Source organism: Scomber japonicus, chromosome 14 (assembly GCF_027409825.1).
Source record: "Scomber japonicus isolate fScoJap1 chromosome 14, fScoJap1.pri, whole genome shotgun sequence".
In the NCBI taxonomy this organism is placed as follows: domain Eukaryota; kingdom Metazoa; phylum Chordata; class Actinopteri; order Scombriformes; family Scombridae; genus Scomber; species Scomber japonicus.
Window position 1 is genome coordinate 20,950,637 of NC_070591.1, and position 20,338 is coordinate 20,970,974.

The 20,338-nt window shown below is 40.7% G+C and overlaps 1 protein-coding gene across 1 annotated transcript; it reads right to left on the bottom strand.

Annotated features, from left to right (window-relative positions):
- Positions 1–159: 159 nt before the first annotated feature.
- thbs2a (thrombospondin 2a) lies at positions 160–18,500 on the bottom strand. Its single transcript, XM_053332751.1, has 23 exons — positions 18,484–18,500; positions 17,999–18,070; positions 17,146–17,699; positions 16,524–16,608; positions 13,956–14,155; positions 11,877–12,017; positions 11,697–11,790; positions 11,123–11,293; positions 10,130–10,306; positions 9,610–9,783; positions 8,776–8,903; positions 8,517–8,669; positions 7,089–7,307; positions 6,855–6,962; positions 6,612–6,771; positions 6,361–6,479; positions 6,040–6,274; positions 4,675–4,902; positions 4,301–4,572; positions 4,119–4,216; positions 3,577–3,716; positions 1,537–1,567; positions 160–1,200 (listed from the first exon to the last, which is right to left on the bottom strand). The coding sequence occupies exons 2-23, from the start codon at positions 18,063–18,065 to the stop codon at positions 1,197–1,199; spliced, it is 3,558 nt and encodes a 1,185-aa protein (XP_053188726.1). The 5' UTR covers positions 18,066–18,070; positions 18,484–18,500; the 3' UTR covers positions 160–1,196.
- Positions 18,501–20,338: the final 1,838 nt, after the last annotated feature.

Here is a 20,338-nt window from a genome sequence, read left to right on the forward strand (position 1 = left end):
TTAAAGACTTGCAACAAATACGTAGTGTTTCAATATCAAGTTAGAAAACGGTGCTGGCTATATTGCCAGTAGTCCAATTGGCAGCCAATTTTGGTGATGGACCATTTATAAGCTCCTATAGATAAAGAGTATGAGCATGGAAAAATGTTCTGTGTGAAATTTGACTTCTGGGACAATGAGGCCCTGTCTGGACAGCTAAGAAAATAAACACAGTGGCTTTTTTAACATACACATACAACCAGAATTAACTCTCTGGCAGGTCTTATCACATAAATAAACACATGCTGTGTTTATGGATGTGATTATTTAAAAGCAGCTGATGTTGTATCCTTCTCAAAGCTTTACATTGTAGTTTATCTAAGAGAGGAGGTCAGATGACACTCATTTGGTAACAAGTAAGGGAAGTGCATGACAACACAGAATTTTGCAATACTATAAAGTGTTATCTTAACATTTGTGATATTCAATCATGCGTTTTGTCAGTGTAAACAAATAAATAATTATTTACAAACTCAAGCAAAAAAATGCAAACAAACACAACAAGCAAGGCATAAATAATTTACAAAAAGGAATTATAATACAGACTTAGTATAAACATCTTTGGCACTTACTAAAATGGCTTATTTAAATTGTTCACTCAAGTTCTCCATAGAAAAGCACATTCAGGATGAAAAGAATGAGGAGAAACAGTAATGGACTTGAGACAGTTAAATGATAATGTTTTTGGTTACAGTTTATGTTTGTTTGACACTGTAGGTTTAGTTGTTCTGCAAGACAGAAGCCATGAAATGGAACCGGTGGAGAGCAATGTATCAAAGATAAAGAACAACTGAGTCACTTACAATTTGCAGAAAGTAGGAAACCGTAGGAAAGCACATACAACAGGTAAGTGGTTGTACAATGAATCCTTTAAAAAAAAATGTAGACATAAGTACAATAGTTATAATTAGATATTGCAGAGCCTTTTTAAAACTTGTCCACTCTCATCCATTTTTCTTTCCCAGCAAGGGAGTCGAGTCACCAGGAAAACTGGAATCGACCATGGTTTCCTCTCCAGCAGGTGGATCAAGGCAAAACACGGAAAAGTATGGGAAGTCTCATTTATGTTGAAACGGATTTAGTGATGACGTGATGTTTACTTTGAGAGATTCTTGTCTTTTTGTCTCTCTGATGTTTTTCTATCCAACTTGATTCAGTTATCTGTGGAAAGATTGAGAAAATAGCTTCTATTACCACCATATTTATAATCAAAACTAGGACAGTCAGCGAAATTCACACAGGAAAAGCAATGCAGCAACAACATGTGCATTGTGTGCATTAAAAAGCGTGTCTTCAGTAACATGGCTGTGATTGTGACAAGACTGCAGGCTCATTTTCCACAGTTTAGTACTCAACAGATCTGGACCTTGGGCCAAACACACAAGGCCTATCACAATGCATCTGGGGCATTGTACATGAGCAAGCTGACAAACAGAAACATAGCGTGACTTTTTCTTGCTTCAGCCAACACACAACACATAACCACCTCATCATTACCTTGTTAACCTTGTTGGCAACTCCGGCTTATCTGAGTGTTGAAAAAGATGTTGAAGGTTTAAACATCACATCATTGTCTCCCTCTGTTTTTTTTGTTTTTTTTATGTCTATGCATGTGCCCACATATGTCTATATACAGTATGTGTTCACTTTGCATAAACAGACACATACATATACATAAACAGACATAAACACACACTGAAGCTTCCCAGGACCTATCCTACATGACTAATGCCAGTCTAGGCACTTAGACATAGATAAGTCTATATTTATGCATAATATATATGTTTGTAATATTCATGTACTGAAGGTGTCTAGTAGAGTTTCAGGAGTGGGACCACACCTCAACTGCATCACTTCAGGCATTCCTATAAATACCCACCTAACCCACGGCTCCTCCATCGCTCTCTCCACCTAAACCCAGATCACGTACCATCATCTCAATTGCTTTCAGAAAAGTGACTGCTTCTGTGCCTGATGCCCTGCTTTCCAAAAGCCACCAATGCAGTGCATGAATCCAGCAAGCCTCAACACAGTCTCTTCCATTGGTTGGTATCTTGCCCAGTTCATCTCTCCTCAACATACAAGACTACTACAATTAGTCTGATGTAACTTCCACATCTCCCAGCCTACCTCCCTCGTCAGAAAAGAAAGAACAAGACAATTCAAGTACAGTCCATTGCCACTGAGCTTCATCAGGACTTCGGCAATGGTGTCTCCCAATATCACGTCCACTTTACCTCTGAAGCTGCTACCTGTCCTAAGCAATTCAATGAGGTCACATACTAGGGCAAACTGGACAATGAAATGTACTGCTGCATTTTTACTACCCATGCAGTCCTACCATGCTCTATGTGGTGCCTGGTCTCATCCACTGCCTGCTCCTCTCCTGCCTACACTAAGCCACATCAAACCCAAACAAGATTTTAATTCACCCATTTGCCCTTTTCCTAACTTCTGCATAAGCCTCCTTGGCATTAATCTTTCAGGAGGGTACCATCGCCAGCTTTAATAGCTTGAATCTGGGCGATGACTTATACCTTCACTTCGTCAACATCAACCATGTCAAAGCTTCATCAAACTTGCCAGGAAAGGGACATGGCTCTCAAAAGCAGATATCACCAGCGATTTCAAAGTTCTCCCTATCTACCCTGACTTCTGGACTTTGGTGTCCATTAGCAAGGTACATATTACTTTGTTGTTAGGCTCACCTTTTTGCAAAACAGCCCCAGCACTCTGCTGGATCCTGCCTAATAATTATAAAATTATATTCCTTGACCATCTCTCCATTCAGATCTCAAAGATCTGAGCTCAATCTTGTTTTAAGTAACTGAAGGTTTTGGGGGTCTGGGTGCTACGGCTAATTCACGACTGAAACTTCCCCACAACGCAGACAGCAAGTGGAAGAACTACAAGCTACTTTCAAGCCTTGCACGTCAATCATTTTTCATTAACAAGTCGTTTACATGCCTCTTGTTGATGATGTGGTCCTTGCTCGTGAAATGTGCATTATGGTTATACCACTTTTATACCACAGTGTATTTACAGTGAGTCTTTGATTATGCACTTGATGTAGAAGTGGATATTTCTATAAAGAGTTATTATGACATGTTGCCTAAATGCATTTTTTCTGGTTCAGAAAACAAAAGATCAGACATTAAAGAAGGTTTACAACCCCAAGAGAAGGTTTGTTAACCCCATAAGTAAAGTCTATCATGTCCTGCTTATAATCTAATGTCATCTCTATGCCAGTTAACAGCTCCTTCACACAGAAAACCGTGGGAATTACAATGCTATGCTATATGACAGTTGTGTCAGTAAAAACATTATACAGTGCACTTTCCTTTGACCTGGTTGCAGTTACTGCAATATTTATAATATTGAGTTACTTTATAAAGTCAGGTCTCTTAGCAGTTGCATATAGATTTTTAAGCTTGTATTTCTGCATATATACACACATAGACATACACCATTTTTGTATTGCAAAACAGAACAGAAATTTATAATAAATTGTATGAAATTGAAATTGTTTCTACTAACCTCTGCATTCATATTTGAGGTCGGAGAAGAAGACCAGCTCTTGAGAGAAGACAAACAAGCCTAACCTTCCTCCGGCAAATGTCTTGTCATAAATTGGTCCTGAGTCAGCCATGATCTGTTTACCTTCATAGACCACAACCCTGCAAATAACATGACAGATATTTTAGATCTTATTGTGTTCATATTATAGCACTTATGGATACTGTAGATCAGTGGTGAGCAACAGAAAATAGGCAAAGAAATAGGGACCTATGGTTACCCCAATGTTTTGCTTAAATTTGATTATTTAAGCAATTATTATTAACATTATTATTATTATTATTATTATTATTATTATTATTATTATTATTATTATTATTATTATTATTATTATTATTAGCACTTTGGTAAACTTCTTTGTTTTGATTGTTTCTTGACATTCACACTAGTTTACCTATTTTTCTGTGAAATTTGAGTGATTACACATCATACAAACAATAAATACTGTATTACTGTGGACTGCTGGGTTTTTCTTAGCTGTACCTTGCTACTTTATTTCTTACCTGATGAAACCAGTCTTTGGTCTGTGGATGAGATGCCACCTGTAGGCTGTATAATCCTTCCATCCAATGTTTTTGGGGTCATGCCACAGTGTACGCACCTATGTAAAATCATTAACAACACTTGTGAAAAATACTGCCACAGCTTTTTACACAGACCAAATAGAATATAAACCTCAGCCCACCTGCCCAGCAGTGTTGCCTGTGTGCCACAAAGCATTCCTGAGGTTTTCTCCAGTGCCAGTGGTCGAGTTGACAACTTTGAGTGAAACACCAGAGATGCCAAAGGCCTTGGAGGGCTTGTCCTCCCAGTAGGTCTGTGTGATCTGCTTCCACATCACGACATAAAAGCGCCCACTCGACTGGTAGCCAAACACAAAGCCTGCATAGTCATCATCTCTGTCTGTGTTCACGTACATTGTGCCACTGAAGTCCACAGCATTGAACTCATCAAAGCCTATGAGGGTGAGAGATGCTTAATGTTAGGACTCTGTTCAGTCAAAATGGTTATTTTATAGAGTAGTAAATCATCAATAAAAAAGTTGTTAGGTTTACTCACCTACTGCAATGCCTGGATCAGAGTTGGCAGTCTGAACAAGCTCTTTGCCCTGGTGTCTGACCACCCAGTTGGGATCAATTTGAGTGGTTCCCTTAGGATCCAAGTGGACCATCTGGAACTTCCTGAAGTCTGTGACACTGATGGCATTGTTTTCTGGACACACGTCAAGAATATCCGGGATACTGTCGTTGTCAAAGTCGTCTATGCAGGCATCACCTCTTCCATCACCTGTTAAAAAAAACATCAAATATATAAGTTTTACCTAACTTAAATTAGACGTGCATAATAGATTATTTTTCCTATTTTTCTATAGTATGGAAAAATCTCTATGGCAGCTAATAACAGTGTCATGATACTCCCACTGCAGTGAATGTTGAGAAGCTCCTCCAAGTTTATATTAAAAATGAATGGAAAAATACCCGTTCCTCCCAGGAAATTGGCTTTAATACCCTTGCCAAATCAACTGAGCCAAATAAGCCATCTTTTCATGCTGTGACAACTTCCACTGATACTTGTAACTGTCTGAAACCTGAAGTCTATTAGAGCCACACTGCAGGCCAGAGACACAGAAGACTGGACGCCAGTGGCTAATGAAGGCCGCAGTGTGGAAGTAGCTAGCTGCTTTCTGTCATCATCTTTGTTATTGCACAAGGGGCTAAAATGATTCCATCAAATAAACACTATCTGACGAGCTGTGAAGAGTGTGAGAGTGTCAGCGTCCAGGGCCTTCCTCCTTTGTCATCTGTTTCCAGTTACAGGCAGCTGTACAAACTCCAGGTAACCCTGCTCAAATTGGGCACTGTGGATTAATCAAGAGCAAAGCCTGAAGGAAATAAAAACTTCACAGCCTGGCCTGTGCCCTTCTGGGCTGCTCACTGAAGTCATGCAGAATGACATCACCAATGCCAGCACAGTACTTGACTTTTTTCCACAGCCACATTTCACACCTGCTGTAAACACACTAATTGCTAACTGTGAAGACATCTGGGAGAACTGAAGCAATATGTATCAGTGTGCATGGAGTCAAAATTACTGTTGTGTCTAGGCATGTGTATTAAACAGGTGATAATTTTAATGGCATTAATTAAATGACTGCATTTAACTGAAATCATAATAGCTGCATCAACCCTGATCATGCCTGTAGCATTAAATATTAAAAGTACTATGTATGGATGGCAAACTGTTTTCTAATGTACAACTGATCCAAGCTTGGTCAACATAAGCAATATGTAATTCATCTTGCCACAGAATATATTATAGGTTTGCTCTCAGCTTTGTTGCTGTCTGGTTACCTAGTTTGATAGTCTAGAAACCAAAATCAATATGAGTGTCGCCTTATCTTCCTTTAAAATCTTCCACCCTTACCATCAGAGTCCAGCTGATCTTCATTGGGTGTTAGTCTGCAGTTGTCCCTGTCATCAGGTATGCCATCATTATCATCATCATAGTCACATGCATCTCCTTTGCCATCCTTGTCGTGGTCGGCCTGGTTGGCGTTTGCCACATAGGGACAGTTGTCCAGGTTGTTCTGATGGCCATCTTCATCAATGTCTTGGTTATTGTCACACTGATCTCCCACCAGGTCATTGTCTACATCAGTCTGTTGGATAAATAAGGATGTTAAACACTTCCTGTACCTACTCTACTGTAACATGTGACTATAATATATACAGTGTATTATTGTACCTGGTCAGGATTGTGCAGCAGTGGACAGTTGTCACACTGGTCACCAACTCCATCCATGTCAGTGTCCTTCTGCTCAGTGTTGTACACATATGGGCAGTTGTCATTCTCATTCAAAATTCCTGAGAAAGACATGGGTATATCATGACATTTGCTTGATACTTTAACGTAGAAGATATAATAATAAGCTTCCCTTTATGGACTAATTACAATATTTGAGCTGTTTAGACTTTGCTAAGATGTAATTATTTTACCATCTCCATCAATGTCCACTGCACAGGCATCCCCTTCTCCATTGTGGTCAGTGTCAATTTGAGCAGGGTTGTGCTCATAGGGACAGTTGTCACAGCGGTCACCAACTTCATCCTTGTCAAAGTCAAACTGACGAGGATTGAAAAGGAGGGGGCAGTTGTCCTGTGGTATAGAGTACATGTTTGTTAGTGAAGGGTGATCCCTGAAAGTGATGATAAATACAGATGTGTTAAAAACTCTCATACCCGCTCATCGAGGATTCCATCATTGTCGTCATCCTTGTCACAGGCATCTCCTTGACCATCTTTGTCAAAGTCTTCTTGTCCAGAGTTAGGCAGAGTGGGGCAGTTGTCCTGAAAAAGTTGTGGGAGGTTCATTAGTTTTAGAAGTAACTTCATCACATAAGTGCTGCAGACTGATTCGCTTTGTTGTTCTCCATTAATGATGGAAGGAAGGTGACAAATATTTCAGTGAAATACCTTCTTGCAGTGATAAGTGGTGTTGGCGCCACACACAAGGTTCTGATTAGGCCAGCCATCCAAGTCTGAGTCTTCTCCACAAATGAAGCCGTCTCCAGCATAACCAGTCCTACACTCACACTTGTACATTGGGTCACTGAAGTGGCTGATGTAGATGCATTCGGCGTATTTGTGACAGTTGTGCGTCTTGTCCTTGCATGGGTTCTCTGGCTCACACACCTGGAGAAAAGAGGGCAAGTGAAACTGTATTTTGAGATTTGCCTTTTACCAATATGATCTTCCAGAAATAGAAAAAAGTTGGCCCTCCATGTCCTGGTCATCAGTCTCTTCTTAAGTGGTTTCCATTTTGTTATGGTTTCAATTCTGTTCTCTTTCTTGAATGCCCCTCCAAACTAAACAACTACTCCAGAGTGAGGCGGATGGTAAAATGTGAGATTTTGGACAGCCTTAGTCTGGGGCACTCCTGGGCGATATCCCACTTAATGCATCATACATCCCACTATGACCCACTATTGCCCCTTAACTGCCGCATAAGTTATTCACAGCTGCCATTCATTACCAGAGGATGAATGCAACTCCAGTTTGGATGCCACTCCATGAGCTCATAGAGCAGAAAGTGACAGCGAGAACAGACGTTTGATCAAAACTGCAAAATGGAGCCCTCTAATGCCAGTGATGAGACAATTCCCTTTTTCCCAAATCACTTAGTGAAATTGGGGCATCAAATCAAAGTCAAACAGCTGCAGAGGCCAGAGAGTGACAAAAAAATGGTCCATATCAGCAACGTTGAAAGTAGGACAGCTGCACCAAACATTTTTTTAAATGAAGAGTTGGTGCTTAATTTTGCCTGACATATGATTTCTGTCTTAAATAATATATGAGAGTGATGTCAGAAATTATAAGCCTGTCTGTCTCCTGCTCAAAGCACTCCATGCCCTTTTAACTATGTAAACAAGAGGGAGAGAGAGGGAGAGAGAGAGAGAGAGAGAGAGAGAGAGAGAGAGAGAGAGAGAGAGAGAGAGAGAGAGAGAGAGAGAGAGAGAGAGAAAGAGAGAGAGAGCGAGAGAGAGAGAGAGAGAGAGAGAGAGAGAGAGAGAGAGAGAGAGAGAGAGAGAGAGAGAAAGAATCAAAGGACCAATCTATTTAGTAAAAATATAAACTGCCTCTGATCTTACAATGAAAATAAGAGATATGAGTAACATATGTTTGTTGTTAAGAGTTGCTACACTCTCCCCCACTCTCCCTCTGCTCACTGATACTGGGTCAAGTTATCTCACATTCATATGGTGGCCCGGGGCCTCCCCTCCAACCCTGTGAAACTACCACACTTCAGGTATGACGCTGATAAATCACTCAAACTGCAGCTATAAGTGTTAAGAAAATGTCTGGGGTAATCCAATCAACAGCCTGTTGCTGGCACTGACTTACCTGCTTATTCTTCTTGGCAGCCTCCACCCCCATACCGAAAGGTTGGGTGCCCTTGTACCGCTTTGGACAGGGCAGGCAGTGGAAACCTGGATCAGTGTTGATGCAACGCTGCGTTCCACTCACTTTGTAGCAAACATCAGACACCATGTCACACTGGGGAAAGGAAAGACAGGAAGCAGCGAATGCAAACAAATATTACATGAATGAAGTACTAAACATACATTTGGTTTGTGCACCTAAGGCAAACAGGAATCCTTACCTCATTAATGTCTTCACAGTGGGTACCATTTCCACGGAAGCCAGCAGGGCATGGGCCACATTCCCAGGAACCATCTGGAGAACTGTTGCACTCCACTCCACCAAAGCACGGGTTAGACAGACAGCCATCTGCAAAGGATTTAGACAATAAGAATTCATACAGGGAAACTGATTTAAATTTGCTTGACATATCTGTATAGTGTGTCTCCAAATGATTCAACTTTTGTTTGCAGTATAAAGTTCTTATCTAATGCGATAATTCAAAATAAAGCCGGACCAACTGGAACAGACTTTAAAGAGTTAGTTCACCCCAATTACAAAACAACATATTTTCTAGTTAACCTAATTCAATCTATGCAGATATTTTGGTATTTGTTGCTGATTTGTCATATTTCATTGAAAAATTACATTAAAAAAATTCTACAACAACATCTCTTTTCAGAAGCAGTAAAACTGTTACTAGTGAGGTCCTGCATTCAGTCAAAATAGGAAAACATTTAAGAGTCACAGGGAATGCTTAGTACTAAATGCTAGCATCAGCAAGCTAAATCCCAATGCCAGCATGGTGATGTTTAGCAGGTATAAATCTCAATGCCAACATTAGCTAATTAGTACTAAACACACAAACTGATTATGGATCTAGAGGAAAAGTCAGGGGGTCACCAAACTCAGTAGTTTTCATCATCTGGACACCATGAATGTCATGAAATGTTTCATGGCAATCCATCCCATAGTTGTTTAGATATTTTATTCTGGACCAAAGTGGTGGACTAACAGAGAGACCAATACTGCCATTGCTAAAGCAAAAACAAAATTCAGAGGGACTAGTGCTTACCAATAGGACAGGCTTTTTTGTTACAGTTGTCACTGTCGCTGGCCTCTCCAATACACTTGTTGCCGCCATACTGAGGTTGAGGGCTGTTGCACTCACGCGTCCGACTTTTCATTCCACCTCCACATGTTGCTGAACAGGTTGCCCATGGAGACCAAGGACCCCAACCCCCATCAACTAAAAATAAGACAGATGTTTAGTATATATATATACCCAAACAATATCTGAAGCATAGCTCTGTGTCACAGATTTAAACTCTTTGTTTCCGAATAAAAATATGCCAACATTAAAAGTCCTAATTCTAAAGAGCAGCTGGAGAGTCAGAAGCCTGGAACTTAATACTACCAGAGAAAACATACTGAGCTGATTTGGGTCAACATTTCCTGAAAGACAGACAGGAGGCCAGTGGGGAATGTTGCCTCTGGGGAGCCATGAGGCACGACGAAGTCTGTTTGTTTGACACAGACGCTGCTGTAATGGAGATGCTGCTTTGAGTGTTCTACTTGTGGGCTGAAATACTTACTGGGACACGGATTTGCAGTGCAGCGCTGAGTCTCTCTCCCACTTCCTTCACAGTCTTTGCCCCCCAGTTGCGGCACAGGGGCGTTGCAGTGTCGTATTCTGGTAATCTGTCCCTCTCCACAGGTCACTGAGCAGGACGACCACGGTGACCACAAGCTCCACCCTCCGTCCTGACGAACTGGGTATCAAACACATCAGTCAAAGATCACCAAAACACACATCATGTGTTATCCTCTAGATTTCCATTCAGTCAAATAGTAACAGACATGTATAACCTGCAAATGTTTTAAAAAATGGCAACCACATTTTCTACAAGTAAACATTATGACATGTTGGTGACAATGGCTCAGTTTCAAAGATATTCCAAGATGCTTGTGCCAGTATTTATGTCATTGTGTGTAAACTATCCTCCAGTGGTTAGATTGATTCAGTCGCTCACACAGATGCAGTGTAATGTTAGCTGCAAGCAATAACAGATGCTAATCCCACAAACTATCAAACACCCAATTCATCAGTTTCAGCATCCAGCACAAATCTAGCAAAAAACCCAACTCATATATAGTAAATCTAACGGTCAAATTCTTTAATATTTCATATATTTGCATGGCAGGCAGTGGTGAGTCATTGCACTGTGGAACACCCTCTTAGCCAGTGATTTATTTGGAATTAACTGTGACTGGGCACACCCTGCAAGCCAACCATGCGATCCAACTCTTCACTCGGATTCAGCCTCACTCAGATGGATCCATTTTCAACAGATTTATGGAGGCGTGAACTGAGTCCTTTGCACTTAGGAGGATCACATCTCATATTTAACTCAGTGCTGAGTTTTTCCACATTTCCATCATGGTCCTCCTTCCCATATGTCATATTGTTGTTTGTCTTCAATTAGTGTGTAGCTGTGGCAATAGCACACACATACTTTGATCATGATAATATCATAGCAATGAGGCGGTTACTACTGGAGATAAATTACTCAAGAAAAAATCCTCACCACGGCTGTCACATTTGCCCAAGCTGCACTTGCGGGTCTGGATTGAAGGTCCGGTGCAGGGGTTACTGGTTGCGTCACATGACCTGCCCCTCTGTTGAGTTCCTGTCCCGCAGGTGACTGTGCACTCTGTCCACTCTGACCATGGAGACCAGCCATCCTCGCTGTCTAATGCTTGAATAATATGAAGCATAGAGTCAACATTTTTTTTCCTTATTTTGTTTAAGAGACACTCCCATATCCACTTACTGCTAAAACAGGATAATAAAAGTTCTGAAATAAGACAATTACTACACAGTCTTTATGTCTGCCTGTTTATTACATGACCTCATCTGAAAAACCCACAGTAGCCATTTTGAGTGTCTTATACTTTGACCAATAAATATGTGGTTCGCTCACAAAGACAAACTGGCTGCAACAGAGCTGTGGCTTTAAATTTTAATATGCGTAGAATATTGTTTTTACGGCATATTGCACCATTAAATTACAATAGCAAGCATGCATAAAACTGTGTGTGTGTTTATAACTGTGTTTATATGATGAGTGCATTAGCATATAGGAGGTGCTGACTACTTACGTATACACACGGGGCAGCACTCGCCGTCCACAAATGAGGGGCTGGCACAGGCCACTGGAGGGCAGGTAATTTGGTGACACACTATCTTGGACTCCTGCCATCAATGAATATTGAGTGATACATCAGGGTCATTCATATCTATAGCAAATAAGTACATATTTCGATATGACTGGGCTCTACCTGGCAGGTACATTTGGTGCAGCTGTCCACAACCCAATCTTCCTTATCGTCAAACAGTCGGCCATCCTGCCAGCACATGTTTTTCTCCTTTGTGTTCTTCATTCTCCCAAGGACCTCCTTCATGACTGTGTTCTCCTCTGTCTGAACATACAACAGCAGACAGGTTTGCAGTCAGAAATGATTAGGACACGCTCATGTCATGATAATGATACACCACATTCCACTAAGCAGGGAAAGGTATGCACCTGCTGGCAGGGTGAGTCTTTTAACAGAGGACATGTGAAGTTACTTTTCGCCAGGTGGAAAGAGAAATAGAAATACTGCTACTTACTTTAATATTACTCATGTAGAAAAAATATTTCTTAAATTTAAAACCAGTTAAGTTATATGCCTAAATTTAGCCTCTGTGCATATAACTTTTAAGGGTTAAAAGATCGTTTCACCAATTACTATAACTATATTGAGATTATTTTGATTGATATTGCAATTGCAATATGATTTATAATATTACAAGAAATCATAATGTTTACATCATTATTCTAATTTTCATTAAAAAACATATTAAAAGGATTATTGTGTGATTGTTGTGGGGATCTATACCAAACAAAGATGTTTTCTTAAGTCTGTAGAATATGATGCATAGACATCTCTGCAGCACAACAATCCATAACAAATATTGCGCCTTCTGCAATCTGAAAGGTGAAATAGATTAAATAGATGCAATTTCAATACAATTTCAAAATAGATGCAATTTCAATACAATTTCGATTAATTGTTCAGCTACTAGGGACATGGTGTGAAAAACCTCCAGTTGTTGCTTATGTTCTCTGTACCTCTGGGTCACATCTTACTGCAAACTACTTATGTTTCTAACAGCTAAAATGGCATCAAAAGCTCATGCACAAGGCTCCTGATACATATAGTGCTCTACATGTGCTCTTTCTCAGTCAATATAGCACACACTGATGAATCTATTGCTTCAATTCACTACATTTACCATCAACACTGATTGGACATCCACATAAAATGTTGCGAAATTTCCTTTTAAATGTGGCATCCTGTCATGCTTTTAGCACATTCTGTAAACCTGTCCCTATTTAATGATAATCTGAAGTGTAAACCATTATATATTTTAAAGAAATCTTAGATCGAAGAGCCAGAAAAGTTCAACAGACCAGAAAGAGGAATGACTGAAAGAACCTACACAAAAAGGTTCCTCTATTGTATTTACAAGAATACTTGTAAAATGGTAATTTTGAAGTGTGCTTCTCATGATTACAAACACTAAAGCTCTTTATATCTCTACTGTTTCTAGGGGCAGGGCATGAACATTTTAACCTCCAACCCAATTGGAGACCCGGGATTCTCTGGCTGGACTCCTGAACACTTGGGAACTGTCAGTTGATAAACTACTGCCAAAGTTTTTTTGTGTGTTTGAGTGTGTGTGTCCTTTTGGTGGAAAAGGGAGGTAGCAGTGTGCAGTACTAGAATCTAAGACACCACTCGGTCTGGAAGAGCCTCAGGGACCCTTCTCATCCCAGCCAGTTTTTTTCCCAAGGTTCATGCCCAGACTCTCTTATTGCTGGGAGGCTCCCAGAGGAAACACATGGGCTGTTTAAACACAGCCAGACATTAGACTGGACTCCATCGCTGCCAGGGGAACACTTCCTATATCCACATGTAACATGTCATAAAATCTGTCTGACTCACGCTGCCACAGATAGCAGGAGTCAAAGGGGTTCAGCCATCACGGGCGACTCTATAAACAGCCCTGTGGCTACTTACTGTTTCCTTTCAATGTAGGTTACCTAGTAACCTAATTCAAACCTCTTACTGCCTGGCTGCCGGCCACAGGATTGTATTATTTATTTTCCTAAAATGTCAATTTTCTCTAGAATGTAAATTTTCTTCCCACAGTCAAAGACAGCTTTGGCGATTTCACATTCATCACTGAAATTGGCCTATGAAATAGAAACAAAACAGGCAGTAGCTCATCTTAATCAAACTCAAGTCAGGATTATTTACACTATGTAACAGGCAATCAGTCAGTTTAGCACATTTGTCACTTCTGATACTTACCACTTTTTGCAAGCCGTCAATAAGGTTACTGACAACAACACGGAGACCGTTGAGCTCCTGCAACATAGTGCTAAGTTCCTCGCAGGAGCGTTCACACATATCTGTGCCCGCTTCATCCGTCTTCTGACCAATGATGTTCGTGGTGATAGAGGGACTCACATCCACAATTTCTGTGCTCTCGCTCACAATATTGGCATTATCTGGAAAAGGAAAAAGAGACGCACCATGGTGAATGAGAAAGCAAGCAAATGAATGAGCTACGCAGACTGCTGATGGAAAACATATTTGAGAGATATCATAATTGAAACTCAAGGACTCTGATCGGGGAACCAAGCAATTTCCTGTTTTCCTGTGGCCGGCCAAAAGATCACAACAATGTGGTGATTATGATGTTTATTGTGTTTCTGAAAACAGATGTTCAGTCAACAGTGTTTGATTTGAACAATGTATCTGTTTGAAACGGTGACGATAAATTTTTCCACAGGAGATGACAGCAGGGTTGGCTGTGGGCGGACGCGGGAGGGAAGGGATTGGCATTGGGGACCTCAAAGCAGAGATCTGGGTGTTCCTCGTGTGATGGGAAAACCACACCATCGTCATAAATTGCCATGACCTTTCACATAAGTGGACACTTCCAAATATGAACTTAACAGACTGGAGTGACCACACAGATGGATTTACAAGGAGCCTGTGAAGCTCACAGTCCTTACAGCTGATCAGTAGCGCAGGCACTACCTTTGTCTACAAGTTAACACAGTAAAATCTTAAGTGTTTGAAAGTCCCTTGAGTCACAGCATTTATCATTTATAAGTTGACTGACTCCTGTCTTTTTGTCTAACCCTTCAGTGCATAATATGAAAGGGGACAATCTTTAACCAGAGGGTTGCTTGATGCATGCTAAATTTTTGCACAACCTGCAAATCTGGAGCAGGAAGTCTAGTCTAGAGTAAACGAGTCTGCCAGCTGTGATCTTTGCACAAAAAAAGAAAGCAAAAGATTCCAAATACAGAGGAGGATAGGACATCTTGATTGAGCATTTATTCCTTCATGTCCCCTCGATTTACTACATTATCTTTCCTTTTCACCCCAACCACTGAATAGCACTTATGGCATGATGACCTTTATGAATGTGTGATAGAGAAAACAAACACACAAGTCGCATGTCAAAGCTCCATGGAATGCCAAAGCTCATTCAGCCAAAGCACAGCGCATATCTGCAACTGCTTTGGATCTTGCAATGTAAATTGGTGAAGATTAATAGCAGACTGGGGACACTAAATCAAGAAGTCATCCAAATTGCCCAATGATATCCCACTTCTAGCCAGCCCTGTGTTTTCTTTCCTTTTCAGTCTGCTGGATTCATTCAATTCTCAGGAGGGCTTCATGCTGTGTGTGCATGTGAACGCGCGCTTGCTTGTCTGTGAAAGTATTTACACATTCTTTTCCCTCATGATCGATGTGTGCTACTTAAAAAAAAAAAAGCAGATAGAGGAAAAGGGAGCAAAAGGTTGGGTAGTTTTAATACCGCTCATTAATGTCCAACATGACAGCTTTTATGAGTGTGGTTTGTGTGGGTTTATGAGTGTCTTTTGGCATTAAAATTGCTACCAGTGCAGAACCTTTACTGGTACCAGCCAGCGTGGAGAAAACTTCCAGGCCTTGGTGACATTTGTTAAACAAATAAACTCATTCAGCTGGAATTCAACACTGTTTGTGGCAACAGAGATGCAACAGCCGCTCTATCATGCACAAACACCTCATATGGATTTGCTTTGTCACAGTGAGCCAAATTCCAGATCTGGTGACCTTTGTTGAAAAAGGATGATTATCTTCATATTTATTCTTTTGAGTTGCAGCCGCCCTTCGTGTGAGCCCCGCTGAGTGTCATGAGGTACTATTCCTCATGCGAGAAAAGCTTCAGCTGAGAAAAGCAAACCAATCAGCCAATTCATGACTTCACTGTGTGTGTGTGTGTGTGTGTGTGTGTGTGTGTGTGTGCAGCTGGAAGTGGAAGCTCCCTGCTCTGCAGTATAGCATTAATTTTCTCTTTTTTATTTTCTTTCCCAGCGCATTATCCTGAGTCCACTGCCAGTGGAAATAAATGTAAGCATCTGTATCTCCTTTTGTGCACCACGCACACTGCGCGACCTCAAGCTGCTGCGTCGATGCTGCTGTTTCCGTAAACATGAAGTAATGTTAGGATATCTTGCCACATATGAAATCTGCAAGCTTATGGCCCACTTCAAAAAAAAAAGAAGAAAAAGGACCAAAGAGTTAAATTTATACTAAGTGAGTCAACTGAGAATGCTGAACTGTTTGGTCTGGAAAGTTGCTGTGGTTGATAGGCCTACTTAACAAAACACAGATACTGTGCTTTAGAGGTTTGCGTGTGAGAGACTTTCCCACATCTGCAGAGCTTGAAACAGTTTGCAAATACAATTATTTTGACTCATCTTTTGGGTTATAAAAATCACACAAATTGAAATGGTTCCCACAGACGGAATTTAGTAGGAAAATTTGGGTCAATGCTGGCTTAAGCACCTTACGAATGAAAAATCCAACTCTTACCTTGCTTGGTAACCTCACAGTCTCTGCTCAGGAGGACATCTTCTACTGTGGTGTCAAAGATGAAACGCACATTCTGCAGAAGTCCCTGTTAAATAAGCAGAGACTCGTCATTACCACTGTAGTTGCAGTTTCTGTTAATGTTTTGGCTGCATTATTTCAGAGTTAACCACTTTCCTTACAATTCAAGTATGTATTGAGCATCAGCTTGGCACAGCTTACACACAAGTGCATTTAAACTTGAGCATGGAAGTTCATTCTTGACCTTTTCACACACATTCACACTCAGCTTTACACACAAGGGGCAATTTGGAGTCTAAATTTGGAGTCCTCTCCACACAGAGGCAACACTGAGCCACTCTGCCACACTTTAAAGAGGGTGTATGTTAGTTTCAGCTTCAGGAAACTGTTGTTTAAAACGAGCTTTTATTATAAGCTTAGGTAAAACCACAGTTTTGTTTCCTAAAACTTATGAGACGTAACAAAAAAAAACTGCAGGGGCCTCTTAACATGTTTCACACAGCATAGCTGAGTCACACAGGGACTAAAGAAGAAAAGTAACTTAAGCTCCTGGATCTTCTGAAATCCTGGTCTAGCAAGCAGAAAGCCATAGTCTCAATCTTACCCTGAAATGGTTCTCGCGGATGGATCCCTTTGCAACATACATGCGGCTTCCCTCAGCCTGCAGGTGCTCATAGAAAGGCTCATCCAGGATGAAGCTGTCTATCAGGCTGCAGCCCACATACAGATTTGCATTCTCCCCATGAACATGAAGAGTGATATTCTTCCATTGCGAGTCAGACAAGTCAACATCCTCGAATGAAACTACGTTCTGTGAGCCGTCCACCCAGTACACCAGATCCAGAGTGTTGGCCCGTCCATTGGACACAATCTCAAACTGCCGCCGGCCATCAGAGCTCTCCAAACCAATCAAGGTGCCCCGTGAGGCGCGGTCCTGTCGTATGCTGGCCACAAACACAAAGCCCTCATTGTTTTGGATCTGTTGCAGTATTTGTTTTAGTACAGGGGCTCTCACTGGGGGCAGGTGGTCAAAACGGATGAAACGGTATGCAGGGGCATCTGAGTTTTGGCCCCGGAACTGTTTGGCTCCCAGAGTCCTGCGTGAGATGTGGCTGATATCAAACAAGTCAAATGATGTCTCGTCCTCCTGCTCACCATCTACAGGTCAGACAAGAGAGGATGCAAATGGACAGTTACTTGGGAAGAGAAGGAGAGCTGATCAGTTTTTTCCCCATTATGAAATCCCCATTGTTAATATTAAGGAACAATGAAAAACTAATGACGTTTTTTAGTGGGTTTAGTCTTCAATGTCACTTTTTTGCCTTAAAAAACTTCACTGGGATGTTTTATTACACCACATATTTGAGCAAGAGTTGCATTGAGCTATTTTCAGTTATCACATAATACATTTTTAGACACTATAGTCACATGTTTTTCATAAATTTGTTTTTACTTACCTTGAGGTAATGCGTGGAGGAGTTGAAATGATAAGAGCAGTAAGTAGAGACTTCTCCTGAGTATCATACTTCCTTCAAACACACAAAATAAATATTTTTTTATTAGTTTTCTGTATCTCAGACTGTGTCCATCTCAATTGCTGACTTTGCACTTGAGCCCCTCATGGGATTTTTTTTTTTGGGGGGGGGGGGTTATATAATGATTCCACAATTTTAAAAAAGAGAAAAAAGAACAAATCCGGCGGACAGTCATAATGCGCTTATCATAACTTGCAGCCAGACACCACAAAGCCTACAGACTCTGCACTGTTGTCTAATGACTTTCTGTTAAAGAATGAAGTCACCATCATCTTTAAACTTCAACTTCTGCTGTTTTCATTACTTATCGAGCAGATGTGTTAAATTTAAATCTCACTTTATTCTATCTCCCAACGCTGAAAAAAGTTCAACAATAAATAGCCCACTGCGTCGTCCATTGAACTTACCTGGCAGTGCAGTTTTATTTATTAATGCAGTCAGGTATCCGGCAAAAAAAGGAATGAAGAAAAGTTGAAAAAAAAGACTTATTTGACCGATGGTTAAATGGATGGTGAGTGGTATCTCCTGTAACCTCCTGCGTAAAAGCGTAAAGTCCACTCTGGTAGACTACATCCACAGACCGAAGGACTGGAGACTCAACAGTGACTGAGCCACCCACCTCCCTCCTCTTATATAGAGACTCTGGGAGCGTCTGTCAATCAAATCTTTGGGGTACGAACCGTTTGTAGCCGGTTGTTAAGAGACGGGGTTACATAATTACCTTCCGATGGCGTAATTTTCATACCCGTGCTCACACACGGAGACTAGTATGGGGGTGGGTGTGTGACCCCTCCTTTGCTCTCTTCGCTCACCGTGATACCCACCCTCCTTATCACAGACACCCTTCCATGTGTGTCTGGAGCCAATTCACTTTCACTGTGGAGAGAGGTGGAGGGAAATAGGCTGTTATATACTCTGGAGAGACAAAGTGTTGTAGAAACCATAACCAAAACGTTTAATATTTTGCGGCACTAATAGTTGGAGCACTAAATAATCTGCACTCATAAAATTAATACCAGCAGAATTAGGATAAATTCAGAAAATTTGTGGTGTGTAAAACAGCACTTTCACCCCCTTCTGGCAAAGCTGTTATTCACTTTCTTGAATAATACAGGTGATCTTCAAAGAAATAACACTTGGCAAGCATGAAGTAAAACTTTTCAGTATGTAGGTGACTACATTTTGACCAAAAAAGTGATCTAATTCAAAACACACAAAATATAAATAACTCAAACTGAGAATCTCTGCTATGTCAACAATGTGAGAAAGGGGGAAAAACATGAAATGACCCCTAATGCAATAGATACTTTGGATGCTTTCACTTCGCTGGCAAGAAGTGTCTTAAGTCTGGAGATCATCAGATTTTTGCCAAGACTTCCCTATGCGGTGTCAGACAAAGAAAAGCTGATACGTTTCAGTTTTGGAGCCCATGTTGAGGGACTGGATGTGGGTATTCCTTTGTGTACCAATAGGATACGTAGCTGGGAGGGTTTGCGTCAATTGGAAATGTTCATTCCATTTAGAGGAAAAAAGGGGGTGAGGAACAGACAGTTTCTTACCAAATTGGGTGACTGCCTTTCAGCAAAATGGATTCACTAGGCTGACATAAATTAGAAACAGTAGTGAACAGTTTGTCAGACATACAAGAATATAATTATGCCCACTGATGATAAAAGCATTCTGCAGTGACCAGAGAACATCGGATTAATGCTGTCAGGGGTGGAAAAACTTGAAATGCTCCCCAGACTTGCACTTATTAAAATTGGTAGTGCAACTGTCAGTTGTAGTTTCTCGAGATTCGGGGTTCAAATCTACTTGAATTTGTTGCTTTTAAACCATCAATCATCAAGGTTATAACATTGGTTATGGAAGAAAAACACTGTCAAGTTTTGAGTGCCATATAATCGGATTGTAACCTTTTGCTGGATACATACTCAAATTACAAATACTACTTTTAGACCTTTAAAATGACACTTTTTATACACAAGAAAGCAATCAATGTCAGCATTTACCCAGTAGTATCAATGGAAAATGGTTAAAATGTCAAGTAAACTATGCAACTTCAACACCACTTCACTGGGGAAAATGGATTTACTAGTCAGTTTTCAAATTAAAAAGGTGGAACCACTGCAGAGCAACTGGAGGCAGTGGAAATTAAACTTATTGCAATTGCAGTAATTACAGCTGACAAAAGTCACACATTATTTACAAATGGGGAGAGAAGAATAGGTGGCAATAGATCCGTATGTGACTTGTTCAGAC